Source organism: Panicum virgatum, chromosome 1K, assembly GCF_016808335.1.
Source record: "Panicum virgatum strain AP13 chromosome 1K, P.virgatum_v5, whole genome shotgun sequence".
NCBI lineage: Eukaryota > Viridiplantae > Streptophyta > Magnoliopsida > Poales > Poaceae > Panicum > Panicum virgatum.
Genome location: NC_053136.1, coordinates 4,787,979 through 4,814,186, shown reverse-complemented (window position 1 = coordinate 4,814,186; position 26,208 = coordinate 4,787,979). Strand labels below are relative to the sequence as shown.

Below are 26,208 nucleotides of genomic sequence, written 5' to 3'. Positions count from 1 at the left end.
GAATTATGCAAGTTAGGCAGGCCTCACCTCACTCCTTTTTCATGGAGATGGTTCTAATTGCAGCATGGGAAATTTGGAAACTTCGCAATGCAATTATCTTTGATGGTGCAAGATGTTCCCTCAGTCTTTGGACCATGAGATTCAAAGATCAAGTCAAGCTACAATCACTAAGATTTAGCCATGATAAGAAAGCCCAGTCGAGAGTTGGTTATCCACTTGAGTAGACACTCTTTGTACATTCTCCCCTCTCCTACCCCCCCCCCCCTCCACATTTATAAGTATCTATGTACTCTCTATGTTGTTCTCTTTTATTTAATGGAAATTGGAGAACTCCTCCACAGTTTTACCTTCATAAAAAACCATATGGGCCGAAATCATACGCCATCCACATAAAGCCCACTAATGCCAGCCTCTTTGGATTAGAATACGGGCCCAATATGGCATCCTCGGCCCATTTGCCGAAGTTGGCGGGGGCCGGCAGCCCTCCAACCGATGAACCAACCCTATCTCGTGCGCGCCGCCCTTCGTATAAAACTGCAGCGTCACTTTCCTCCCCGTGGTTCCGGCGGCGGCGCGCTAGCGATCTTGAGAGGGGCGGAAGCAGAAGGACGCGCCGGTCACATCGCTTCGCCCCCGCCATGGTGAGCCGCCGTGATCCCTCGGTCTACCTCCTGCCTGTAGTTCCTGTGGCTTCCTAGATCGTGCGCGGATTCGTAGGCTGCGGTGCGGTGTGAAACCGTAGTGGTGTGATTTTAGCGTCGTGGCTGCTCATTGTTTTGGAATTGGAGTTGTTGGCCTGGAAGGCGAAGGCGAGTTAGGAGTTAGGAATGGCTGACGAGGAGTTCGGGATGAGAAACATGGACACGCTGGCATGCCTGAGAAATTGTTTGTTATATGTTCCCTTGTTCCCAGGGGCTGTTAAATGATTTGATATGCTTTTGTGATAGGTTATTAACGAGATAGATTGCAAGTACTAGTTAGGCATGGACTGCATTCGATCGCTTGACGAAGTGCGGTTGTTTATCCCCGTCTCACATGACCTGCAAGATGTGCTTTTCTTCTGAGGCTGTTTGTGCGCATTTGCACCCAAAAAAAATACAGATATGATATAGAATATCTGGATCATTCCTTAGTTTGTTTTAACCTGGTTAGCTCTCTGTATAATAAGGAATATATATTTTAGTTTGTAGGACAGATTAAACTTATGATGCTTGTTGCCATTGTTGTCCAGCTTCTGCATTTTGTCCGATTGTTTCAGTGTGACATATTAGTAAATTGGGCTCACCAGATGCATAGTATTGAAACCTTGTGCAATTTAGCAACTCCATCGTCAGCTAACTGTGATGTGATTTGTCATGTCAGTCGAAGAGGAAGACCAGGGAGCCCAAGGAGGAGACTGTAACTCTTGGACCCACTGTCCGTGAAGGGGAGCATGTCTTCGGAGTAGCTCATGTCTTTGCATCCTTCAATGACACATTCATCGTAAGTGCTGTTTTGACAATCACATGCTCTGCAGTCTTAAGCTCACGCCACTGCAAGTGTCTGATCTGATGAGCTTTGGCCTCAATGTGCAGCATGTCACTGATTTGTCTGGGAGGGAGACACTTGTTCGTATCACTGGTACGATCCTATCTCTTTTTTTCTTTCTCATAATATATGATGAGAACAAATTTGAAACAAAATCATACCTTATTTCTTGCAGGTGGCATGAAGGTCAAAGCTGATCGTGACGAATCATCTCCATATGCCGCTATGCTTGCTTCTCAGGATGTGGCCCAGCGTTGCAAGGTTTGTATGTGAACATAATTGTCTTGTTGGACCAGTTTCCTTTCTTTAATATACTTTATTCATGTCTGTTCATTATTCATTAAACTTTCAGGAGCTTGGTATTACTGCTTTGCACATTAAGCTCCGCGCCACTGGGGGCAACAAGACCAAGACACCTGGACCTGGTGCTCAGTCTGCTCTCAGGGCACTCGCTCGATCTGGCATGAAAATCGGACGCATTGGTAAGTTTGACAGCCTTCAAATACTTCTGAAGAATGTAGATGTCTTGTTTCCAATACTGTTATTTTTCTGGTCTGTCTAGCAAAATCACATTGTTTTCTCATGTCATGCAAGGCTCTGTAATGAACAATCATATGGGCATAGCAGTAATTTGATGCCTGTTTGTTTTTTGCAGAGGATGTGACCCCGGTTCCCACTGACAGCACTCGCAGAAAGGGTGGCAGGAGAGGAAGGAGGCTGTAGATGTTTTTTTTTCCTGTCATTTTTGTGGAGAATCCTCTATTTAAATATTCTTATATAGCTTAAATGTTCCGGTGAAGCTTGGGTTTTGTTTTGCTCAGTGTTCTGGATTATTGACTGTCTGCCAATTTGGCGATTCTTTTGGTTAAGAAAATTTTGCTCACAATCAATCTCAAGTCTATTAATTATGCTTTCGTTTGTTTTATGATCTTACTTTGATTCATGTGTGGAAATGCTGTTTCGTTCTTGTTGGACGCCAATATGCTGAGGATACATGTGACCAGTTCCCAGGCCAAAACATTTCACTTCTTTTTAGTTCTGTCGCTTTTTTTTTGAAAGGAAGTTCTGTCGCTTTGTTGATATGCCAGTTGCAGCAGCCAATTCTGAAATGTTCACTCTTCAGTGATGGAGTGATGGTAGAATGTGGTGGTTTCTCAAACCAAACGTTTTGACAAATTCTTACACTCCAATACTGTTAGCATTATGATCAGATGTCGATCCAGCACTTGTTTTCTGCCGGATCGTAGAACGAACACAAAAGATAAACTTTGTTCACACACACGGTTACACGACGAAAATCACTGCATCCACAGGGTTTCAGAAAGCAAGCGTGGCATAGGCAATGCAGCCTACAAACGAGGCGAGGAAACCAACGACGGTGAGGCCGGCGGCGCCGTTCTTGTCGCCGCGGCCGCCGGCGGCATGAGGCGCGCCCTTGGCCGTGGAGTTCTTGGGCGCCGGAGCGTTGGGCGAGGAGGAAGTCGGTGGCGCCTTGGCGTCCCCGCCGCTCGAGGGCGCCGGCGCGGACGGCGTCGGCGAGGGCGACCCCCCCCCCCCCCCCCCCCCCGGCGCGCCTGCCCCGCCGACGACCATGACGATGAGCTTCTCGTTGGCGCGGCAGTTGGCCTCGACGCCGCTGATGAAGAAGAAGGCGCCGGCGCGGTCGAGCGCGAAGGTGGTGCTCCCGTCGTCGAAGCGCTGGTCGTAGGAGGAGGTGTTGCAGGCGTTGTAGTCGGCCGGCTCCACCAGCAGCACCGAGTCATTGTCCTTGGGTTACACGAACACTGCCACGAGCAAGAATGCAAGGTCAGCAGGTCACGAGCTGCCTGACCGGAGCTAGAGGAGAGAGAGAGAGAGAGAGAGAGAGAGCAGGGGTGAATCGAATCGATTCAAATGCTATCGGCACTCACGGAGCGTGTCGCCGATCTGGAAGCTGGTCTTCTCGGCCCAGGTGTTGAAGGGCTCGGCGCCGGCGGCCGGCACAGCCCAGCCATTGTCGCCGCCGACCTTGTACTGCGCCGCGCCGGCGGTCGCGGCCAGGAGGGCGAAGCAGGCGAGCACCAGACCACAGGACCTCCTCGTCGCCATGGCTACGAAGCAACTAGGAGTACAGTGCAAGCTATGGATCCCGCCGCTGTCCCAGTGCCTGCAACACCAGGAATATAAAAAAAGCCTCGGGATGGAGAGGGACATGCTGTGTGTTAGTTGCGCGAAAAGTTTACTAACGCACATCACATCAAATCTTACAATACATGCATATCGAATTTTATGATATATGCATGCAGTAGCTGATCCAGGTCACAGCCATAGGGGGGCTGAAGCCTTCTTCTTTTTCTTCTTTTTTTTCTCTCTTCATTTTCTCCTCCTCTAGCTCCCCTTGTTCCAATGGAGGTTGCAGCCCGTAGGGGGTGGAGCCCCCCATCCCCCCTTTGGATCCGCCGTTCCATGTATGAAGTATTAAATATAGTTAAAAAAATATAACTAATTATACAGTTTGGTTGTAAATAACGAAAAGAATCTTTTGAGACTAATTACTTTATGGTTAGACAATAGTTGTCAAATAAAACCGAAACATGCTACACCAACTTTTTCGCAAACTTTTCGCGACACACCCCATGTCGCGTATTTGTAGGCGGACCCCCCCTCCCCCGGATCGCGAGGGCTCGAGGAGGAGAGGCCTTGCAGGCCGTGGGTGGGGTACCTTGCTTTGGCCGGTCGGTCGCCGCCTCGAGCGGCGCTGCGCAGAGCACGTGCTCCAGCTCGGCCGTTGGTGTGTGCCGTGCCTTATGCAATCCCATATTCCCGTTGGGTTTGCGGTTTGCCTTTGCCGCGAAGAATCGATGCTCCCCTCCCCTGAATGGCAGTGGATCGAAAAGTTCATGGCTTGTTTCACTAGCCTGTCAGTGATTCAGAGTTTCAGACTGTGGATAGGGTCTGAAATGGCCGGTGCCATTTTGGTTGGGAGGACGAGGAGGATAAGCTCTGTAATGGCCGATGAGATTTAAGATTTTGGTTGGGAGGAAGAAGAATGAAGAATCCCTGCACCCTGTAATTCAAAAGAAAAAAAAAAGAATCCCTACACTTCTATAGTTTTTTATTTATTTATTATACACCTCAATAGTTGATTGCTCGATCTAATGATCCAGACCATATACTTGCATCTACAAATGCAAACTGCCACTGGTCTTTTGTGCGGATTGATCTGACGGGGCCAAAGAAAAAGTGATGAGATGGAAGAAAAAGAACTTTATAGGATTCTGCAACTAGACGTGGCCCACCCAGAAAAAGGCTAGAGCCGTATCAAGAAGAACGGCGCGCGCGCGGGTCTGGCAACCTTAATCTTCGAACTAAAATGGGCCGTGAATCTTCCAGCCCATTTGTAACTCGGGCCGGCCCGAACTTAAGGCCCAAGAGTATAGAGAGTCCTCTGGCCCATCACCTGAGTCACCGTTTTTACCTGGGGTCGGCCCACCTCAGGCGACTTGCTTGGCAAACATGCGGCAGCCGGCGGCTCGGGCTTGTCAGCGCCGCCGCCGCGTCCTCGCCGGCATGGCCGCGCGCTTGCCGACGATTACTCTTACTCGGCGCTGCGGCGGCAGGGTCTCCTTTCTCCTCGTCTGGTCTGGCCGAGTCAATCTGTTTTCTCTTCTCCAGACTTCAGCAATCGCAATTGGGAAATGGTTTCATTACGCTACACGGTCACCCTTCCACTCTCTTTAGGCAGCATCACTTGTTCCTGAATCGTTTCATTTTTCTTATTCATCCGGTGGAAAACGAATGGTAGTACAAAGATTTGCAAGAGCATGTACAAATCGCGCGTCGTCTTTACATGTACATTTACTCGATTTAGTTTTTCAGCTCGTTGGTTGGGCCAGTAGGTCAGTGGTTCTATCAGCTTCACTTCACTTTCTTGATTCTTCAGAGAGCGAGCATGGCGTAGCCAAGGGCGCAGGCCCCGAGCGAGCTGGCGAGGCCCGAGGCTACCGCGAGGGCGGCGCCGTTCCTGTCCTTGGAGCCGGCGGGACGCGGCGGCGATGGCGTGCCCGTCGAGTTCGCCGGCGTCGTTCCACGCGCGCTCGGAGCCGGAGAGCTCGCCGAGGGCGCCGGCGGTGCCTCCGGGGCGCCGGCCCGGGCGGACGGCGGCGGCGTCGACGACGACACCGGAGCTGACGCGCGGGGGGCGGGCGGCGGCGGCGACGCGGCGGCCGACGACGGCGGCGGCGGGGTGGCGGAGCTGGCGGGAGGCGGAGACGTCGACGCCGGCGGAGGCGCAGCAGCGGTCGGCGGAGGCGGAGACGTCGACGCCGGCGGAGGCACTGCAGCGGTCGGCGGAGGTGGCGCGGCGCCGCCGCCGGTATCGTTGCGGCCGGCTGCGAGGACCATGACGATGAGCTTCTCGTTGGCGCGGCAGTTGGCCTCTACGCCGCTGATGAAGAAGAAGGCGCCGGAGTGATCCAGCGTGAACACGGTGTCGCCGTCGGCGAACTTCCTCACGTACGACGACGTGTTGCAGGCGTTGTAGTCCGCCGGATCCACCAGCAGCACCGAGTCCCGGTCCTTGGGGTACACGAACACTGCGCCCAAACGATCATGGCATCACCCATGGCGTGAGAATTTCTCATGATCACCAATGGCATGGCAGCCGAAAGTTTTCGTGCATTCGACATGTGAACCGGAGCCAGTCAATTACCTAGCGAGTCTCCGACCTGAAACCTGGTCCTCTCCGCCCAGGTGTTGAGGGGCTCCGCGGCGGCGCCGGGGACGCTCCAGCCATTGGCGCCGCCGACGGTGAACTGGGTTGCGCCGGCGACGGCAACAGCGACGGCGAAGCAAGCAAGCCCAAGGCCGTAACTACTTGACCTCGCCATGGGCGAGAAACTAGGCAGGCAGCTGTGAAGTCAGGCTTGCGTTGCAAGTGCTCTAGTCTTCTGCTGGAGGTAGAAAAACCATGGGTTTGCTGCGTATTTGTAGGCGTGAATGGCCATGGCTTTACAAGCTGTAGGGTTCGTTGCTTTCCATGGCCACGTTGAGCTATGTTTCCAAAGCATATGGCACCACGCCTTTCCATCTCGTCTTGGCTCTGCTGTGCTCTGGATGCCTGCCTGCTAGATCCATGGCGTAGCTGATGCATTGCCAATTGGCGGCTGGAATATTCAGAGCTTGTGCATGAGTCTTTGGCTCATAGGCAATTGCCATTTCCAAACAATTTAACAATCCATGTTTTGCCAACGTTGTTAGGAGTTAGGACACGTGGCGTGTGCTGATACGTTTCGATCGTCACGGAACGATGTGCTAATGGACTAGTTAAGTGGATCAGCGGCGCAAGGACCTGGTTTGTTAATCATAAATTGTTGAAGGTCAAAAAAAATTGTTTCAGAAAGTTTCACCTTTTGTGTCCTTGCAAGGCTCTTCTGTTCATCTCTGTAGGCTGTGCTGGATGGCATAGGGTCCCTGATGACCTTGGTGCTGAGGTTATGCTTTCCCCATTTGCAAGGGAAACAGAAGCCCAGCTGCAGCATTGCAAAGAAGTAATTCCTGAATATTTTTGTTGCCAACTCTTCAACTACTGCAACCTTTTTTAAAAAAAATGAACCCAATTTTTTTTGTAGAAATTCTAGCGCAACGCTTGAACAAAGTGCTTAAGACATGATGAAACATTGCATCATGTTCGTCGATGGCACGTCTGTCATGGCGTGGAAAGACAGTTTTGTAGGCCCTACGTGGCATGATCAATGGCGGTACTCAGGACCTAGGCATGCCGAGTTGCCGACGGCGACGAGTCCCTGACAGTTGTATATCTTGGAAAATATTGTCGAAACCACAAGCTGTTTGGGACTTGCTGTCAACGTGCTTGAAAAAATATGTGAAGCTTTGCAGAGTCCTAATCTTGTCAGGAATCCATACCCAATTTCTGAAGTCTGACATATCATCCAGAGACTCTCTAGTACGAGTCTACAGATAAGAAATCTAAGATTAGAGATGGCTGCATGTTCTTCAAACATTAATTTAAGTCAATTTTCCTTTGGATTTCCAACTAGGTCTGACTGTAAAAAAGAAAACAAAGAATCAAACAATTCCAAACCAAGCTGTCTTCCTAAACTGAAAACATTTACAGGCATGGTGATCTGCATTCGCACATGGTTTTCTGCCATTCAGGCGACCCGGAACCCTCTTTGCGACTCACTGAAGGCGTCGTACGCGGTTGCGAATGAGGCTCTTGACCTTGAAGACGATGACCTTGCAGACGAGGTAGGCGACGACGCCCTATTCTTCTTCCTCTTCGGCTTCCTCGGGCCTCCTCTTGGCGCGTCATGGCAAGAGGGACCCTCTTGGCCGGGCTTGCTGTTGTCCTGGAAGATCTCAATGGGCATCATGCTTCTTGGCTGCTCAAAGTCTGCAGAAAAGAAATTTCAGTAAATTCAGCCCAACAAATTGAAAACAAATGTCTGTATCAGAAAAAGGATCTGTGAGATTCTTCAACGAATTTGTGTTCATTTCCTACTTCATACATGCAAGCGACCAAGACGTCCTTGGTGTAGTGCTGTGCCACTACTACCATTATGAAATCGCCAAGAGGATTCAGGGGGTCTAATTATAAGCACTAATGATTACTCGTGCTGCCTGTATGATTATTAGCCACATATTTGTTTAAGGCGTGCCTGGAACGTCGTATAACATCATCAAGGAACTTTATCTGATTTTGCCGTTTAGTCTATTTGGTTGACTGAATATTTAAACGGTAAGCAGTGACAGAGGTGAGGATCACCCGCAGAAGCCCAAGAAGTCTGCCTTGACTGCGCAGCTGTGCTCAGAGGGCCTGCTGACAAATCCTCTGTTCCCTTGAATTCAGCCATCTGAAATGAATCATGTACATCAGCAATCAGTTGAAAAGTTTGGAGAACAACAGACTCGTGACAAAAAGAAAATGCTGTAGGCTGTCGCCGAGAAGATCAATTGGAAAACCTGCAAAGTTATGATATTCTTTACCCAGCTTGGAGATGTGTCACTGGTGCCCAGACCTATGTGAGCCACATGCTTTACATCTGTAGGGTACCCGATCTCCATCTCATGTTCTTTATGCACTGCAAAAGAACATAAGTCCATGTCTTATCAGGTACTTGTGCTTTCACCCTCTTCTTTTAGTTGGGACTCTTTTTCAGAACAAATTTTTCATGAATTTTTCTATTAAATTTTTAGAATTTGGATACAGAAAACATAGAAACTCAAGGATAAGTAATGCAAAAATAAAAACAAAAGAAAAATAGAGAAGGATGGGATTATTACCAAACATCTGAGAGATTATCTTCAGCCCTTTGAAGATCCCCTTCATCTTTATCGCCATTGGTCAATCCCTTGGCGAAAAAGAGCTCCTACAGGAATGTATAATAAGATCAAATGTTCTAAGAGTACGAAGAAAAGATTTTAGCTTTCATGACACATAAATTATACTAGACATGGTAAAGGAAAAGGGAAGAACAATGATACAATTTGCACAAATGACAAGGATACACATCTCCTGATGTTCAAAAAGAAAGAAAGATTGTTGACGTAAAGATTGCCAGAGACGAAGATGCACACAGTAGAATGGATTACAGACAGAAAACGACGCGCAGCCGCCATCTTACCTCAGGAACTAGCCTCTCAGTTTTAGAACTCCGACGAGCAGCCTTTGCTTCTGAATCGTTAGACCAAGTTCGCTCTGAAGATGAAGAGCAAAGCAAAAGCAGATGAGCAAGGCAGTCTGGTTTAGAGGCGTGGGAAGCAGAGGGAGCTAAATCTTCTAAGAAGGTAGCAAAGCAACTCCTTAAATATGGGGGCGAGTTAGTTGGCCACAACTCTTCTCGTTCTTCTTCTTTATTTTATTATTTGGTGCAATTCAGTCTTTGCTGAAGAACTACCAACTTGTGCTGCTCTAGCTTGCAAGCTAGCTGTACATGGATTTAGTTTATGTGGTGATCATTTGTTTAGATGTTAATATATGAACTCATTGACAATATCATAGTCCTGATGAGTAGTTGAACCTTTTATTTTGTTCTGAAGAAAGCTGGATTGTTCCCTAGAAACTTTAACTGTCAACCATCAACGCATGTCTACATTCATCTGATAGCCATACAAAACTAACATCAGCGGCTCAATTACCCAAAGCCTTAAAGATTCCAGGCCCGATGTCTGCTCAAAATCTGTTAGTGTATGTCATATGTGCCTCATGGTGCATTGGTCCTTGCACTTCCAACCAACATTGCATACTACTGTTTCATTGCTGGTAGCAGAAAAGCACACAGCACAGCCTAGGAGCAGGGATCAGCAATCTAATGAAATTTCATCTTCAGCGTATCGCAGACCTTATTCTTTCTACCTGATATAGATGTGCATAAAGTTTTCATGTAACATGAGCAGGGACCAGGCAGGATATTTAGTTCAGAAAAGTAGATGAAATTCATGCAGATCTGGGAGAGTGGCACCACATCAAGTAGGAGTCTACACCCCAGTTTATGAGATCTGATTCTATCTTGGAAAGCACACGTCTGACCTACCACTTTTTGATGAATGATCTGTCCCATTCCATCAGCTCGATAAAACTTTATATCCTGAACATTTCCATGTATTCCCTTTGGTTAATTTATATGTCATGAATTTTTTCAAGCTGATAAGTGCAACATCAGCAGCCAATCCCCTCGAGGCTGCTTGCCTTATCCTATTTATATTAAAATTCCCAATTAAGTGGCTGAAGGTGTGACAAATGATACCATCAACCTCAGACCAATTAAACACAGCACAGAAATAAAATAAAACTAGACATTCTCTATCTTCCTGCAAATCAGCATTCACCTGGTGTCCATCTTCACACATACTTTTATAAATATTTTTTTAGGAAAAAAAGTCAGGAGCCCATTTCTATGGGGGCAGGAAATAGTAGGTGACAGCCATCTGTCATGTGCCTTGTCACTTGTCAGCATTTTCAGAATTGCTTGGTGATGGCGTGATGCAATGCCCAACATAAACCCTTAGATTATCTCAGCATAGAAAAGCTTTTTTTTCTGAATTTGGACATAAAAAGCCTGCACTGTGAATTTATGTTGCACACAAAGCAATGCGCATTTTTATAAATATAAATTTTGCTGGTGCAAACTAATGACAGAAATGAGCACAGCTAGGTAAGTCAGAGTTATGAATCCTTACGAGTGTTGCAGGCCTGTATTGTAAGCTGTTGCCGACTGGATTAAGAAGAGGAAAGAATAACAGAGCACATATTTGCATGGTTGGCTCCGATTTGGCAAGTGATGGGCGCCCATGAGACAAGATCTGGTCATGCCTCGCACCTACCCCACCAATGCCGTTGCAAGTCGTGGCAAGAACATCAAGTGTTCTTAGGAGATGGCTTGATCAGCATGTGATCAGCTCTGATCTCCAACCTCATTTTTCTTCTTCTTGGAACTTAGCTGTTGCAGACCACAGGTCTGTATATCAGTGTATGCGAGTTTCTTATTTAGAATAGAATTGTGGGGAACTGGGGATACATGACTGCGTGCTGAAACCCCTCTCTCTCTCTGTCTCTCTCTCTCTCTCTCTCTCTCTCTCTCTCTCTCTCTCTCTCGCGAGTTAATGATCTCTCGCCACATGGTCCTTCGACTACATCCCGCGGTGCGTTACCCACTCACTCCAGCGCCTGGTCATGATTCATGAGGGACTCCAACAGATTGCGGACGACCTCTCGTCAGCATCGGGCTTCCTCCTCTGATGAATGATGAAGGATGGTCTTGATGACGGTGATCATATCCAACATGAAGAAGATTATCAATTGAATGAACAGAATTCGTGCTTGCACAAGCATGGATTTCTGTCTTTGAACTGAAGATGACAAACAAGCCGCCTGTCTTAATTTCTCTTTGGATATACAGCATCCCCCTCTCCTCTCTTCTTCCCTGGTGGGTAGGCCGGCAAGCTCAATTGCTTCCGATGGCACCGTCCACCCATTCCACTTCCACCTCGTCGTCGCCGTCCTCGTCGGGCTCGGGAGTGGCGGGTAGCTGGTGGCGACAGAGAGGCCAGGCGGCGCTATGGCAGAGCCACTTGGAGATGCAGTGGCGGTGGAAGGCGTGCGAGCAGGGCATCGCTGTCAGCGTCTCCTCGTCGGCGAAGTCCTGCAGGCAGATGGCGCACTCCTCCCCCTAGCGTGAGCGACCCGACACCTCCGGCAGGATGGCCTCGCTGGCGATGACCATCGATGTCTAGGGCTGGTGTTGGCACCCAGGCGAGATACTCCCGCATCGATACCCGAGCGGGCGAGGCGTCCGGGTCGTCGGCGACGGCGAAGGGATTAGGCTCGCCAGGCGCAAGAACGATAACCCGCAGGGGCCTTTGGGCTTGCGGCACATCGTCCTCCTCCTCCATCGGAGCAAAGGAGCTAGCAGAACTGAAGACGGCCGGCCGGCCGGCCGGATCTATCTATCGCTGGAATGAGTGGAGCAGCAACGCAATGGGAGGGATCGATGGATGGATCGAATTGTTTACCACTTGCAAATGCTAATACATATAGCCGACGGCGGCGGCAGCTGATTTGAATCCGAATCGGTAACGCTTCCGATCCAATTTCTTGTCGCCTACTACTGCTCGATCCGATTCCGATTGCTCATCGGCGGGCGTGATGTTTCCCGCGGAGACGCAGGTGGAACGGCAACTGGTTGCAAGGGGCGGCGGGGATTGATTTATGAGGGAGCTGCGGTAGAGGAGGAAGATGACGCCGACATCTGGGACCCGCACGTCAGGGGAAGAGGTGGCTGACAAGCGCCTGACGATCTGTGCGAATTGGGCTTTAGCAGCCCATGTAGACGTCGAAACATTTTTTTCTTTTCTTTTTGCAAACATAAATGCCCTGTTCAAACATCTGCAAAAATATGTATTTTACGGATGCAGAGAAAGTACTTTTTTAATCCTAAAACAGCAAATAGGATTGACTGAAAATATTCATAGCCGTCTGAGGTGGCTATATCTTCTCTGTTGCAAAAGAGGATAGCGCAATGTGTACCACTTTCTAACAAGCTTCTTTCCAGATGATCGCTACCTGTTATTAAAAAAAAACTATGACAAAGTGCAGCTACGCATATAAAATTAGAAATGAGAAAGAAATAAAATGTAGGTTAAATAAATCCAAAACACTCGTTGCTGTAAAATGAATCGGCCAGCCACAAATAAGGAATTGGATGCCATGGATTTCAGAATATTCACATCGCCAGAAAGAAATTAAGAACAACTCCAAGAGACTAGTTAAAATTTCTAGCTAAATAAAGAAGTAAAAGGCTAGGTAAAATATAAAAAACTAGCTAAATAGCTAAGTAAACCAATAGATTCTCCATCTTGACTCTCCATTCCAGCCTTTTCCCGGCCTCCATCCTCTTTCTTGCTCCCCTCCTGACGATGCTGCCCGCCGGCACACACGCAGCTCTTGTCCGTCTCCGCCGTCTTCCCACGCCTCTGGAGCGGTCGATGGGCGCTGGTGCAATCGCAGCTCCTGTCTCGTTCTCCTGCTGCAGGAGCTGCACCTCCTGCTCCAACTTTGCAGGCAGTGCGCGGAAGCTGCACCTTCTGCGCGCACGGCCACCGGCGCCGGCATCGAGGTTGCAGGCAGAGAAGAAGGCCACCGGGGATGCGGTGCCATTGCGGAAGCCGCCATCGAGGTCCATGTGGTGGCGGCCGCCGTCCACGGCGTAGATACCGTCGCCCACGGCGGAGGAGCCGCCCGCCATGGCCGCGCCGCCGGGGAGGTCCACCATGGCCACACCAGGGAGGAGCTCAATCTCGTTGGGGAAGACAACAATTCGGGCCGAGTCGAGCTCGATCCCGATGGGGAAGATGGCGATTTGAGCCGGGAAGTTCCGCACCGGGAAAGAGGTCCGTGCCGCCGCCTCCGCCATGGCCTCGCCGGGAAGCTCGCACCAGGAAGGAGGTCCGCGCGCGCCGCCGCCGCCATGGCCGCGTCCGGCCATGTCCATGCGCGCAGGAGGGGATTAGCAAGTAGAGGGGGCGACGCAGAGGGAGGGAGGAGGTGGAAGAGAAGGCGCCATGGAGGGAGAGGCCAGAGGAGGGGAGGCCGCGGGAAGGGGGATGGCGAGTGGCGTCCGCGAGGCAAAAGTGCCGAACGAGGGGCACGTTATCGCGAGCGGGATGACGACCGATCTTGCAAAGCGAGTCTGTTGGATGGTGTTTTGACGGGATTTTTTTTTCTTTACCTAACCAAGTCTATTTAGCTCATCTATTGGAGATGCTCTAATAGATGACCCTGAAAACACATCTGTGTCCATGTTGCATACACAGCTAAGTGAGAGGGGGACATTGTACATTGGTCATATCCAAAACCAACGCATCAAAATTTAGGAACAGTGAGTGAACCCTTGTGAATTTTTTGATGATCAAGTTGGTGATGGTACCAAGAAAATATGGTTAGAAATTGAAGCAAGTGCCCGGCCCTTCGCCTAGGTTATACAGTGTCATGCATGCCACACACTTTGTGACCAGTGACCAACTATGGATTGGTACTAGTGCTAGACAAATAGGGACAATGGGACATTGTTTAGTGGGGGGCAACTAATACACTAATCTTGCAGCTAATTTACATTCCAATTATGTCCCAATCATTCTAGAAGACTCTCATTAGTTTTGGATATGGAGAAAATTAAAATCGAGAATTTGTGGAATATCTTGCTTTTAGACTATTTATTTTTAGACTCGTTCAACTGGGACTGGGTCGGTCTAATTCATCGTAATCACAGCTTAGCAGGAAAAAAAAACTCTCCACTGGCAGGGGCACACACGTCAGTGTTTGGTTTCCACTAGCACGAGTAGCGTAATCAAAGAATCTTCAATGCATGAAGTACTAAACGAAGTTTATTTATAATTTTTTTTAGGAATGTGTGTAACTTTTCGTGACGAATCTAATGACAGTAATTAATCAATGATTGACTACAGTAATGCTATAGTAACCAACTTCTAATTATACGGTCAAATATCTCATTAGATTCGTCTCGCAAAGTAGCGCATGGATTGTGAAGTTTGTGCACAAAGTAACCAACTTGTAATCATACAGTAACCAAGAGGAGTACAAACCAAACACGGCCTGGAGGAGCACGGTAACGGCGTGGACAAACTAACGGCCACCACCCGCCAACGCAAAGGAGACGGATGAGAGTTGACTCCTTGACGGTTCTCCACCCCTCTGTCTCTCTGTCACTGGGCCCTGGGTCCCCCTCTCGAAAGTTCCTCTGGCCGAAATTGCGCGGCGGAGACGAGGCGGGCGGAACCGTCACGGCACAGGATTCCTTCCCCACCCTCCCTGGCCCGGCCATATAAACAGCCACCGCCCCTCCCCGTTCCCCATCGCGTCTCGTCTCGTGTTGTTCCCAGAACACAACCAAAATCCAAATCCTCCTCCTCGCGAGCCTCGTCGATCCCTCACCCGCTTCAAGGTACGGCGATCCTCCTCTCCCTTCTCCCCTCGATCGATTATGCGTGTTCCGTTTCCGTTTCCGATCGAGCGAATCGATGGTTAGGACCCATGGGGGACCCATGGGGTGTCGTGTGGTGGTCTGGTTTGATCCGCGATATTTCTCCGTTCGTAGTGTAGATCTGATCGAATCCCTGGTGAAATCGTTGATCGTGCTATTCGTGTGAGGGTTTTTAGGTTTGGAGTTGTGGGGGTAGTTCTGATCGGTTTGTAGGTGAGATTTTCCCCATGATTTTGCTTGGCTCGTTTGTCTTGGTTAGATTAGATCTGCCCGCATTTTGTTCGATATTTCTGATGCAGATATGATGAATAATTTCGTCCTTGTATCCCGCGTCCGTATGTGTATTAAGTTTGCAGGTGCTAGTTAGGTTTTTCCTACTGATTTGTCTTATCCATTCTGTTTAGCTTGCAAGGTTTGGTAATGGTCCGGCATGTTTGTCTCTATAGATTAGAGTAGAATAAGATTATCTCAACAAGCTGTTGGCTTATCAATTTTGGATCTGCATGTGTTTCGCATCTATATCTTTGCAATTAAGATGGTAGATGGACATATGCTCCTGTTGAGTTGATGTTGTACCTTTTACCTGAGGTCTGAGGAACATGCATCCTCCTGCTACTTTGTGCTTATACAGATCATCAAGATTATGCAGCTAATATTCGATCAGTTTCTAGTATCTACATGGTAAACTTGCATGCACTTGCTACTTATTTTTGATATACTTGGATGATAACATATGCTGCTGGTTGATTCCTACCTACATGATGAACATTTTACAGGCCATTAGTGTCTGTCTGTATGTGTTGTTCCTGTTTGCTTCAGTCTATTTCTGTTTCATTCCTAGTTTATTGGTTCTCTGCTAGATACTTACCCTGCTGGGCTTAGTTATCATCTTATCTCGAATGCATTTTCATGTTTATAGATGAATATACACTCAGATAGGTGTAGATGTATGCTACTGTTTCTCTACGTTGCTGTAGGTTTTACCTGTGGCAACTGCATACTCCTGTTGCTTCGCTAGATATGTATGTGCTTATATAGATTAAGATATGTGTGATGGTTCTTTAGTATATCTGATGATCATGTATGCTCTTTTAACTTCTTGCTACACTTGGTAACATGCTGTGATGCTGTTTGTTGATTCTGTAGCACTACCAATGATGACCTTATCTCTCTTTGTATATGATGTTTCTGTTTGTTTGAGGCTTGTGTTACTGCTAGTTACTTACCCTGTTGCCTGGCTAATCTTCTGCAGATGCAGATCTTCGTTAAGACCCTCACCGGCAAGACCATCACCCTCGAGGTAGAGTCTTCTGACACCATCGACAATGTCAAGGCCAAGATCCAGGACAAGGAGGGCATTCCCCCGGACCAGCAGAGGCTCATCTTCGCTGGCAAGCAGCTGGAGGATGGCCGCACTCTCGCGGACTACAACATCCAGAAGGAGAGCACCCTCCACCTGGTGCTCCGCCTGAGGGGTGGGATGCAGATCTTCGTGAAGACCCTCACTGGCAAGACCATCACCCTTGAGGTGGAGAGCTCTGACACCATTGACAACGTGAAGGCCAAGATCCAGGACAAGGAGGGCATCCCCCAGACCAGCAGCGACTGATCTTCGCCGGCAAGCAGCTGGAGGACGGCCGCACCCTTGCAGACTACAACATCCAGAAGGAGAGCACGCTCCACTTGGTGCTCCGCCTGAGAGGTGGGATGCAGATCTTCGTAAAGACCCTCACTGGCAAGACCATCACCCTTGAGGTGGAGAGCTCCGACACCATTGACAATGTGAAGGCCAAGATCCATGATAAGGAGGGCATCCCCCCAGACCAGCAGAGGCTCATCTTCGCTGGCAAGCAGCTGGAGGATGGCCGCACCCTTGCGGACTACAACATTCAAAAGGAGAGCACACTCCACCTGGTGCTCCGCCTGAGGGGTGGGATGCAGATCTTCGTGAAGACCCTCACTGGGAAGACCATCACCCTGGAGGTGGAGAGCTCCGACACCATTGACAACGTGAAGGCCAAGATCCAGGACAAGGAGGGCATCCCCCCGGACCAGCAGCGACTGATCTTCGCTGGCAAGCAGCTGGAGGATGGCCGAACCCTTGCTGACTACAATATCCAGAAGGAGTCCACCCTCCATTTAGTGCTCCGCCTCCGTGGTGGCCAGTAAGCCATTGGTCATCCAAGCTGCTGCTGTACCTGGGTCGTCTGGTCTCTGCCATGAAGGGCGTCTTCTTTGAAGTATCTGTGTCGTTTGTCTAAACTGTGTTTGGTTTTCATGAACTGGTTGTGTCCTTGTGTTCCTGAAACAGTCATTGCGGCCGCAGTTGGCTTAAGCATGAATAAGTAAGACTCAAATTTGTGCTCTGTTTATACATTATGCCAGTTCTATATAAATTCTATAGCTTTTGAGTTCTCTTTGGCTTGTGAGGTGTTTGTTGCACCTCCAGATTCTTGCTGACTCCCATTTTGTACTGTATGTCCATCTCTGTTCTGCCAAGCTCAAATTTCTAACTGATTGTTTGCAAGTGTTGGATTCGATTTGGAGGATCTGACATGTTTGGTTTGTTGCTCGAGTGTTACTAGTAGATTAATTAAGAAGCTTTTCGCTAGTTATGGAATCGAGTAGGTCTGTGCTATGCAGAACCTTATTTTTGGTAGACTCGTGACATTGCTCTGAACCAGGTAATTGGGGATCATATTTAACTGGAGGTAGACAAAGTGACTCTCTGCGTGTATGTAGTTTTGTGTTTGACCATTGCAATAAGCCAATAACTGAAGTAGATACGTTTCATACTCCTAATTCAAACTGAATCGATTGTCGTGGTTTGTTGCTCCTACAATTTGCTAGTTTTTTTTTAACTGAACCAATGCCTCTGTTTGCTGTGTTGTGGCCGCTGGCTGGTGTTTGATTTGTTGTGAGAGAAAAGTACTGCTGGCAGACAGATGGCTGTTGACTGGTGCTGGTTTAGTACGAGAAAAACACTATCGGCTGGATGCAGCGAACAGAGTGAATATCGGAGTGTGTCTGTTGCCCACACATTCATGCTTTCTTTTTGTCTGGATGCTGTGTACAAAATAAATATTCTGCTTCGCCATTGCCAAACAGGCTTGCAGGCGAAAATCTGTCTGGCACCTATCCTAGTACCCTACCAATACCGTTCCAGGCCGTGGCAAGATCATCGAGTGTTCTTATGAAATGGTGTGTGATCAGCTCTCGAACCCAGTATTTTTCTCTTCGAACTTAGCTGTAGCAGCAGCCCACAGATCTCGGTTGGAAGTTTCCTTATGCAGATGAACGGGATACAAGGCTGTGTATTGGAGTCAATATATCTTTTTCTTTAAAAAAACTTTATTGGATAAATGTTTAGAGGATTGCATATTTTTGTAGGCCGTCGCTTATTGTACATGGTCTATCCAAGTTGCTATTTCTATTCTTTAAAAAGGGAAATGCAGTTATTTTTCAGACGCTCGATGAATTTTTCTTTGTACACGTCGCTAGAAGAAAATGGCGCAAACCCATCCACATCCACATTGCAAATCCAGCCAAGTGGAATAGTGACGTTGTCCATTGGTCATTTGGTCTTATCCACAATGCATCCAATTTTCGTATCCTATGATAATCACAAAGCTCTCTTGACCCAGACTAATCATCTTGCGCATGTGCCAGTTGGTGAAGGTACCAAGAAAATGTAGTTAGAAAATGGAAGTGTCCTTTGTATTGACTACTCCCTCTATTCACTTTTGATAGCTATATTTCAAAAACTTAAATGTTCAAAAATGATAGCTATATTTACTATTAGCATGGGTATTGGCAATAAATAGCACTAGTTACAAGGAGTTCCTAGTTAAAACATTGGAGGACCAACAAAAAAGTCTGTGACATTTATTAGATTGATAAGCACACTTGTGGTGCCCTTGGTCATTGTGTCATATGAAAATATATCTATCAAAACTGAATGGAGGGAGTATATAATTCCACACACTTGTGACCAGTGATCAACCATTATTGATTGGTATACTAGCGTCATTGTTAGGGCATGTACAACGCCATTAATTAGGTCGTCTATATACGGTTTTTCCCGATTAACGATGTGGTTTAACAAAGAGACAGCGCTCGCCGTCGTCTCGTGAGGCGACGATCGCGGTCCGTGCTCCAAGGACAAATCGACGAATCCTTTTGCGTTGTACGCATCGCCTCTTCGGAGCGACGACGCTGCGGGATCCCCTGCAGTCGCAACGCTCCCTGTTTGACGTGCGCGTCATCTTCCCCTCGCCACCCTTCTTCCTCGCCAATTCAGCCCAAGGAGCTGCCATGGCGGACAGTTTTGAAGCTCTAGTCTCACTACCCAAATTCTCCATCCACTCTTCACCTCCCTTCGATTCCGTCCACCCCGAGCACTTCCTTGGCCTTGCGCAGCTCCCTGCTGCATCTCCCCGGCCAGCCGACCACCACATGGCGCCACCGCAGGTGAGCAGAAACTGCCCAAGCCGTCCGTCCGTCCATCCCACGGTGACCTTCCCCTTGCGACCTCTCTCATCCCAAACAAACCACAAAATTAGAACCTTCTTGACCTGGTGAAGCTCGTGCTCCTTCTAATATCTGGTGTTCGCCCCTAGGTCGCCGGGAACGCGGCTGCCCCCGCCATGCCGCCATGGACACCACCGCCCTGCTCGTATCTGGCAAGCTCCGGTCGCCATTCATCTGCACCAAGTGTGTCACCACGACCTCCTTGTCTTACTGATCGCAAATATACGCACCTTGGCGCCGGCAAGCTCATCGTCGGCAGGAATGCAAGTGAGCTCAAAAGCTGACTGCAAGGTGCTCGACTAAATGCCTGACACGGAACAATACTAAAGAATGTGCATAGATCACTACAGGCTACTCATATATGTATATGGAGAAACATGCATCTGTACCTTTCTGAATTGACATTGTTTCTACCATGCTGAATATACATATTAAGAGAAACTATGTTCCATTATATGAATAGAAACATCAACGCAGCCACACAGGAACCATGCGCAATTCAATTCATTTGGTGCACAAAATATTATTTCATACATGCAACAAAAAGGCATACAAAGGTCCAATTTAGACTAGATCATCTTGTGTTGTGTGTCCATATTTGTATTAAATAACTTATGGACAGACTCACAGACACTCCACTGTACAAACTGTCTTTATAGTTGTCTGTGTGCGGTGTTCTAGACTGTTACAGACGGCACCTGTCTACACGGTTGTACATGCCCTTAGTTCATCTTTTGCATGTACCAGTTGGCGAAGGTACCAAGAAAATGCAGTTAGAAGATGCAACGAAGTGTCCTTTGTGTATTGGTTTATATAATTACACACGCTTTTGGGACCTGTGACCAACCATTATTGAGTGATTGGTACTAGTAGTCATAGACTAGTAGCGCCATTGTTAGTTCATCGGTCCCGGGCACCTAAAGAAATGCGGCTGCAATTGTGTCTGTCCTAATCAATCTAGAAGGCTCTCGGATTGATATTTTCTTTCTTTCTTTGAGGATTTGATGAATGCATCTATTTTTTTTGGAGGGAATATGAATGCATCTATAGAGAGGATGGCGTTGTGCCAAGACCCTTGCTAACGTTTTCAGAAAAAAAAAGATATGCTTAACCTAGACGAATAACTTACGTTTGTCATAGTTTGATCGAATCCGGCACGGCAAGTTAACGTTTCAAGCGTCAACCGGGCACAGCAGGATTGTAACATGACAACTACAAGAAAGCATATTCCTGAAAAATGCAAACCTCAGAATCGATCAACTTCACTGCTGCTAAATCAAAAAAAAAACCTTTACTGCTGCTTGTGTGGACATGTTTGAGTTTCTCCTTGTTACACTCATTTTTAACTTTGTTCATAAGGCCACTCCCAATGAGAATTTTACAGAGGTTTCATGCGCATTAATTAGCATGCTATGTAGAATTATATGATGACATGACGAAGAAAGAGAAGAAACCAGTTTCATCTAGATGAAACTCTCTCTACATAAATACCAACACGCTATGAGTCTTGAAATTAAATGCAATATAGACCCTAGAAAATTACACCATGAAATTATGCATTGGGAGAGGTAGTTTCAATCATTATTTCATAGTCTATTTATTTATGTGGCCATCTTGGAAACATCAATATAAAATTCTCCACGGAAATTGGCCTAAGAACACCTACAGTGTGGTGCAAAACCATATAGTAAACAATAAATGCTTTCTTACTATCTCGTAGTAACTACTGTGAAAGTCAGTAGTACAGTAACAATTACCAGGGCACAGCACTACTACCCGGCAGCAAGGCAATAGAAAATAATATCCCTGCAAATTCACTGTTCACTCAAGTTAAAAAATAGCATGGCAGTTGGCCATTGCTCCCCTATCTCTCACTGGCGCAGGGGCCTCGCCTTCTTTGTTCTCGCGGGCAGGAATCACGGGGATGTGAGGACAGAGGAGTAGGGCGCGTTTAGTTCCCAAAATTTTTTGGAAAAGTTATTGTATCACTTTTTTCAATTGAAGATTAGGAGGACTAAATGTGATTTAATTATAAAACTAATTACTGTAGCACAATATTGTCTAATCATTGCATAATTAGGTTCATTAAATTCGTCTCACGATTTTGCTCGGGGTTGTGAAATGGGTTTTGCGAATTATCCATATTTAATACTCCAAATTAGTAATCAAACTGTAGCGAGTGAAAATTTTTTGGGAACTAAACGGGCTCGTTTCTTTTATTCCAGCGTGCTTCATCTTATTCTCACTAACAGATATAAGCCCTATTTAGATATGTAAACTTTTAAGTGTAAAATATTGTACCACTTTTGTTTATATATGGTAATTATTATTCTGTTATAGGTTAATTAGGTTTAAAAAATTCGTCTCGCAAATTATAGACAAACTGTATAATTAATTATTTTATTTAGCTACATTTAATATTTTATGCATGCGTTGAAATATTTGATGTGATGAGAAATCTTGTAAAATTTTGAAATTTTGAAGCCAACTAAACAAGACCATAACCATGGTGACATTTGACATAGTTGTTTACTACTTGCTTGAGCCCCACCCTTGCTTATCGGTTGAACATTACAAGATACACTGCGGGTGGCCTAAGGCACACCGTCCGAAACCGGCAAACCAAGCCTGATCGCCGAAATCCAAAATCACTACCGGCAATCTCTAAAGTTTATGTCATCCTTATATGACGAGGAAAGAAAAGAAGAGAGAAATAATATCTTAACTTCTAAATCAGTCGCGTCAACTTTCTCGGCTAAGAAAGTGAGCACTATCATTTCGTAGACCATGTCATGAGTGCCGACTTGCCATATCTTATTATATTCTTATTTATTTAATTATAATCCCATTGCAATACGTCTATTCTATCATGGCCTGCCACTAACGCTCCGTCTAACGTCGTTAAGCCATTATCATAAGCGGCTGCTCAAAACTCTTCCCGGAGGAAAATAAAAAAAGTGGCGCGCACGTCAGCGACGCGTGCCGTGGAGGCGAGGCGTTAACGGCGTCTACAAGTCTAACGGCCACCAACCATCCAGCCGCCTCTCGAAAGCTCCGCTCCGATCGCGGAAATTGCGTGGCGGAGACGAGCGGGCTCCTCTCCCACGGCCCGGAACCGTCACGGCACGGGTGGGGGATTCCTTCCCCAACCCTCTCCACCTCTCCACCCCACGTCGCAGCCCATAAATACAGGGCCCTCCGCGCCTCTTCCCACAATCTCACATCGTCTCATCGTTCGGAGCGCACAACCCCCGGGTTCCAAATCCAAATTGCTCTTCTCGCGACCCTCGGCGATCCTTCCCCCGCTTCAAGGTACGGCGATCCTCTCCCCCGTCCTCTTGCCCCATCTCCTCGCTCGGCGTGGTTTGGTGGTTCTGCTTGGTCTGTGGCTAGGAACTAGGCTGAGGCGTTGACGAAATCATGCTAGATCCGCGTGTTTCCTGATCGTGGGTGGCTGGGAGGTGGGGTTTTCGTGTAGATCTGATCGGTTCCGCTGTTTATCCTGTCATGCTCATGTGATTTGTGGGGATTTTAGGTCGTTTGTCCGGGAATCGTGGGGTTGCTTCTAGGCTGTTCGTAGATGAGATCGTTCTCACGATCTGCTGGGTCGCTGCCTAGATTCAGCTAGGTCTGCCCTGTTTTTGGGTTCGTTTTCGGGATCTGTACGTGCATCTATTATCTGGTTCGATGGTGCTAGCTAGGAACAAACAACTGATTCGTCCGATCGATTGTTTTGTTGCCATGTGCAAGGTTAGGTCGTTATCTGATTGCTGTAGATCAGAGTAGAATAAGATCATCACAAGCTAGCTCTTGGGCTTATTATGAATCTGCGTTTGTTGCATGATTAAGATGATTATGCTTTTTCTTATGCTGCCGTTTGTATATGATGCGGTAGCTTTTAACTGAATAGCACACCTTTCCTGTTTAGTTAGATTAGATTAGATTGCATGATAGATGAGGATATATGCTGCTACATCAGTTTGATGATTCTCTGGTACCTCATAATCAACTAGCTCATGTGCTTAAATTGAAACTGCATGTGCCACATGATTAAGATGCTAAGATTGGTGAAGATATATACGCTGCTGTTCCTATACGATCCTGTAGCTTTTACCTGGTCAACATGCATCGTCCTGTTATGGATAGATATGCATGATAGATGAAGATATGTACTGCTACAATTTGATGATTCTTTTGTGCACCTGATGATCATGCATGCTCTTTGCCCTTACTTTGATATACTTGGATGATGGCATGCTTAGTACTAATGATGTGATGAACACACATGACCTGTTGGTATGAATATGATGTTGCTGTTTGCTTGTGATGAGTTCTGTTTGTTTACTGCTAGGCACTTACCCTGTTGTCTGGTTCTCTTTTGCAGATGCAGATCTTTGTGAAGACCCTCACCGGCAAGACCATCACCCTCGAGGTGGAGTCCTCCGACACCATTGACAACGTCAAGGCCAAGATCCAGGACAAGGAGGGCATCCCCCCAGACCAGCAGAGGCTCATCTTCGCTGGCAAGCAGCTCGAGGACGGGCGCACGCTTGCTGACTACAACATCCAGAAGGAAAGCACCCTCCACCTGGTGCTGCGCCTGAGAGGAGGCATGCAGATCTTCGTGAAGACCCTCACCGGCAAGACCATCACCCTCGAGGTGGAGTCCTCCGACACCATTGACAACGTCAAGGCCAAGATCCAGGACAAGGAGGGCATCCCCCCAGACCAGCAGAGGCTCATCTTCGCCGGCAAGCAGCTCGAGGACGGGCGCACGCTTGCTGACTACAACATCCAGAAGGAAAGCACCCTCCACCTGGTGCTCCGCCTGAGGGGAGGCATGCAGATCTTTGTGAAGACCTTGACCGGCAAGACGATCACCCTTGAGGTTGAGTCTTCCGACACCATTGACAACGTGAAGGCCAAGATCCAGGACAAGGAGGGCATCCCCCCAGACCAGCAGAGGCTCATCTTTGCCGGCAAGCAGCTTGAGGATGGCCGCACCCTTGCGGACTACAACATCCAGAAGGAAAGCACCCTCCACCTGGTGCTCCGCCTGAGGGGAGGCATGCAGATCTTCGTGAAGACCCTCACCGGCAAGACCATCACCCTCGAGGTGGAGTCCTCCGACACCATTGACAACGTCAAGGCCAAGATCCAGGACAAGGAGGGCATCCCCCCAGACCAGCAGAGGCTCATCTTCGCCGGCAAGCAGCTCGAGGACGGGCGCACGCTTGCTGACTACAACATCCAGAAGGAGAGCACTCTCCACCTGGTGCTCCGCCTGAGGGGTGGGATGCAGATCTTTGTGAAGACTTTGACTGGCAAGACCATTACTCTGGAGGTTGAGAGCTCCGACACCATTGACAACGTGAAGGCCAAGATCCAGGACAAGGAGGGTATCCCCCCGGACCAGCAGCGTCTGATCTTTGCCGGCAAGCAGTTGGAGGATGGCCGCACCCTTGCTGACTACAATATCCAGAAGGAATCCACCCTGCACCTGGTGCTGCGTCTTCGTGGTGGCCAGTAAGCCATCGGTCACCGAAGCTGCTGCTGTACCTGGGTCTTCTGGTCTCTGCCATGAAGGGTGGCGTCTTTAAGTATATGTGTCATTTGGCGTTGAATTTGTGTATGGTTTCATGAACTGGTTGTCTAAAACAGTTGTGGTGGTGCCGCAGTATGGCTTAAGCATGAATAAATGATGTTTGAACTTAAATTTGTTGGCTTTTGAGATCTGTTTAGCTTGTGAGATATTCGTTACACCTCAAGGTTCTGGCCTCCTAGCATTTCCTACTTTGTCAATCTTTATGTTCTGCAAGCTCAAATTTCTCGAAAAAATTGCAATATTAGGACTGCAAACACTGACCACTCGTGAATTTGCCACTCTCAGTGAATGACACGGTGGGACCATCTGTGCCTATGAAATGTGGGGCCAATGGCAAAACTGCAAAGGCCAATGTTTGCAGTCCCATTTTTGCAAATTTCTCCAAATTTCTCACTGATGTTTGCAAGGGTTATTACTCTTAACTGTTTTTTGGGGGCACTCCTTTTTTGGAGATTTAAGCGTTCTCATGTGTATGTTAGAACTCTGAACCGTTTTCTGTATATTTAGAAGTTCTCAGATTGTGTCATTACTCTGAACTAGGCTTTCTGTTTTCTTGGAGGTCATATTTCTTTGAGGCTCCTGTAGCGTTGCTTGCTGTGGTTTATGGAGTCAAAGTAATTTGCTTTTTGTTTGTGTATAATTTTGTGCCTGATCATTGCAACACTGAGGCACAAAAGTGATCTCACCAAAAAACTGAAAACTGATTTTGAAATTATGGCATTTAAGCTCCGTTCTCAGGATTTCATCGGCTCATGGGTCTCAGGATTTGACATGCGCCGCAATAGATGATGCAAATGTTCATAGAAAAAGGTTTGGTTCGAGAAATCTGTGCGTATGAGCTCTGCTCACATTGCGTGGAACTCACAGAGCTCTTGTCCAACCAACTAGTCATTCCGGGCGCTGTTTCCCCTCTGTAAAATGTACACACAACTTCTCAAAGATGTAAGCTGTACCCCGAAACTGAAAGGAAATTAGATTTGGAGGAAATCTTTGCTTTTGAGAGCATCTCCAGCCCAGTGACTAAATGGACCTCTATTCCTTCTTTTA

The 26,208-nt window shown here is 47.6% G+C and overlaps 3 protein-coding genes and 2 pseudogenes across 5 annotated transcripts; 2 read left to right on the top strand and 3 right to left on the bottom strand.

Moving 5' to 3' along the window:
* The first annotated feature begins 483 nt into the window (after positions 1-483).
* LOC120659411 (40S ribosomal protein S14-2) lies at positions 484-2,446 on the top strand. The gene is made up of 6 exons (XM_039937574.1): positions 484-641; positions 1,363-1,482; positions 1,575-1,620; positions 1,703-1,788; positions 1,880-2,009; positions 2,183-2,446. Exons 1-6 carry the CDS (start codon positions 639-641, stop codon positions 2,248-2,250), a joined length of 453 nt encoding a protein of 150 aa, XP_039793508.1. The 5' UTR covers positions 484-638; the 3' UTR covers positions 2,251-2,446.
* A 260-nt stretch (positions 2,447-2,706) lies between these two features.
* LOC120651091 lies at positions 2,707-3,684 on the bottom strand (annotated as a pseudogene).
* Positions 3,685-5,257: 1,573 nt separating this feature from the next.
* On the bottom strand, positions 5,258-6,572 carry LOC120651082 (early nodulin-like protein 3). Its single transcript, XM_039928449.1, has 2 exons — positions 6,218-6,572; positions 5,258-6,101 (listed from the first exon to the last, which is right to left on the bottom strand). The coding sequence occupies exons 1-2, from the start codon at positions 6,393-6,395 to the stop codon at positions 5,446-5,448; spliced, it is 834 nt and encodes a 277-aa protein (XP_039784383.1). The 5' UTR covers positions 6,396-6,572; the 3' UTR covers positions 5,258-5,445.
* A 943-nt stretch (positions 6,573-7,515) lies between these two features.
* LOC120659283 (CRIB domain-containing protein RIC10-like) lies at positions 7,516-9,500 on the bottom strand. 2 transcript variants are annotated; one of them, XM_039937397.1, is made up of 5 exons: positions 9,153-9,500; positions 8,812-8,897; positions 8,491-8,609; positions 8,294-8,381; positions 7,516-7,921 (listed from the first exon to the last, which is right to left on the bottom strand). In XM_039937397.1, exons 2-5 carry the CDS (start codon positions 8,867-8,869, stop codon positions 7,680-7,682), a joined length of 507 nt encoding a protein of 168 aa, XP_039793331.1. In that variant the 5' UTR covers positions 8,870-8,897; positions 9,153-9,500; the 3' UTR covers positions 7,516-7,679. The 2 variants fall into 2 exon arrangements, with proteins under 2 accessions (XP_039793331.1, XP_039793405.1); XM_039937471.1 differs by having other exon boundaries at positions 8,515-8,609; positions 9,153-9,497.
* A 6,759-nt stretch (positions 9,501-16,259) lies between these two features.
* LOC120659201 lies at positions 16,260-25,287 on the top strand (annotated as a pseudogene). Its single transcript, XR_005668942.1, has 3 exons — positions 16,260-17,184; positions 23,018-23,022; positions 23,941-25,287. The product of XR_005668942.1 is annotated as a polyubiquitin-like (transcript).
* The last annotated feature ends 921 nt before the right edge of the window (positions 25,288-26,208 follow it).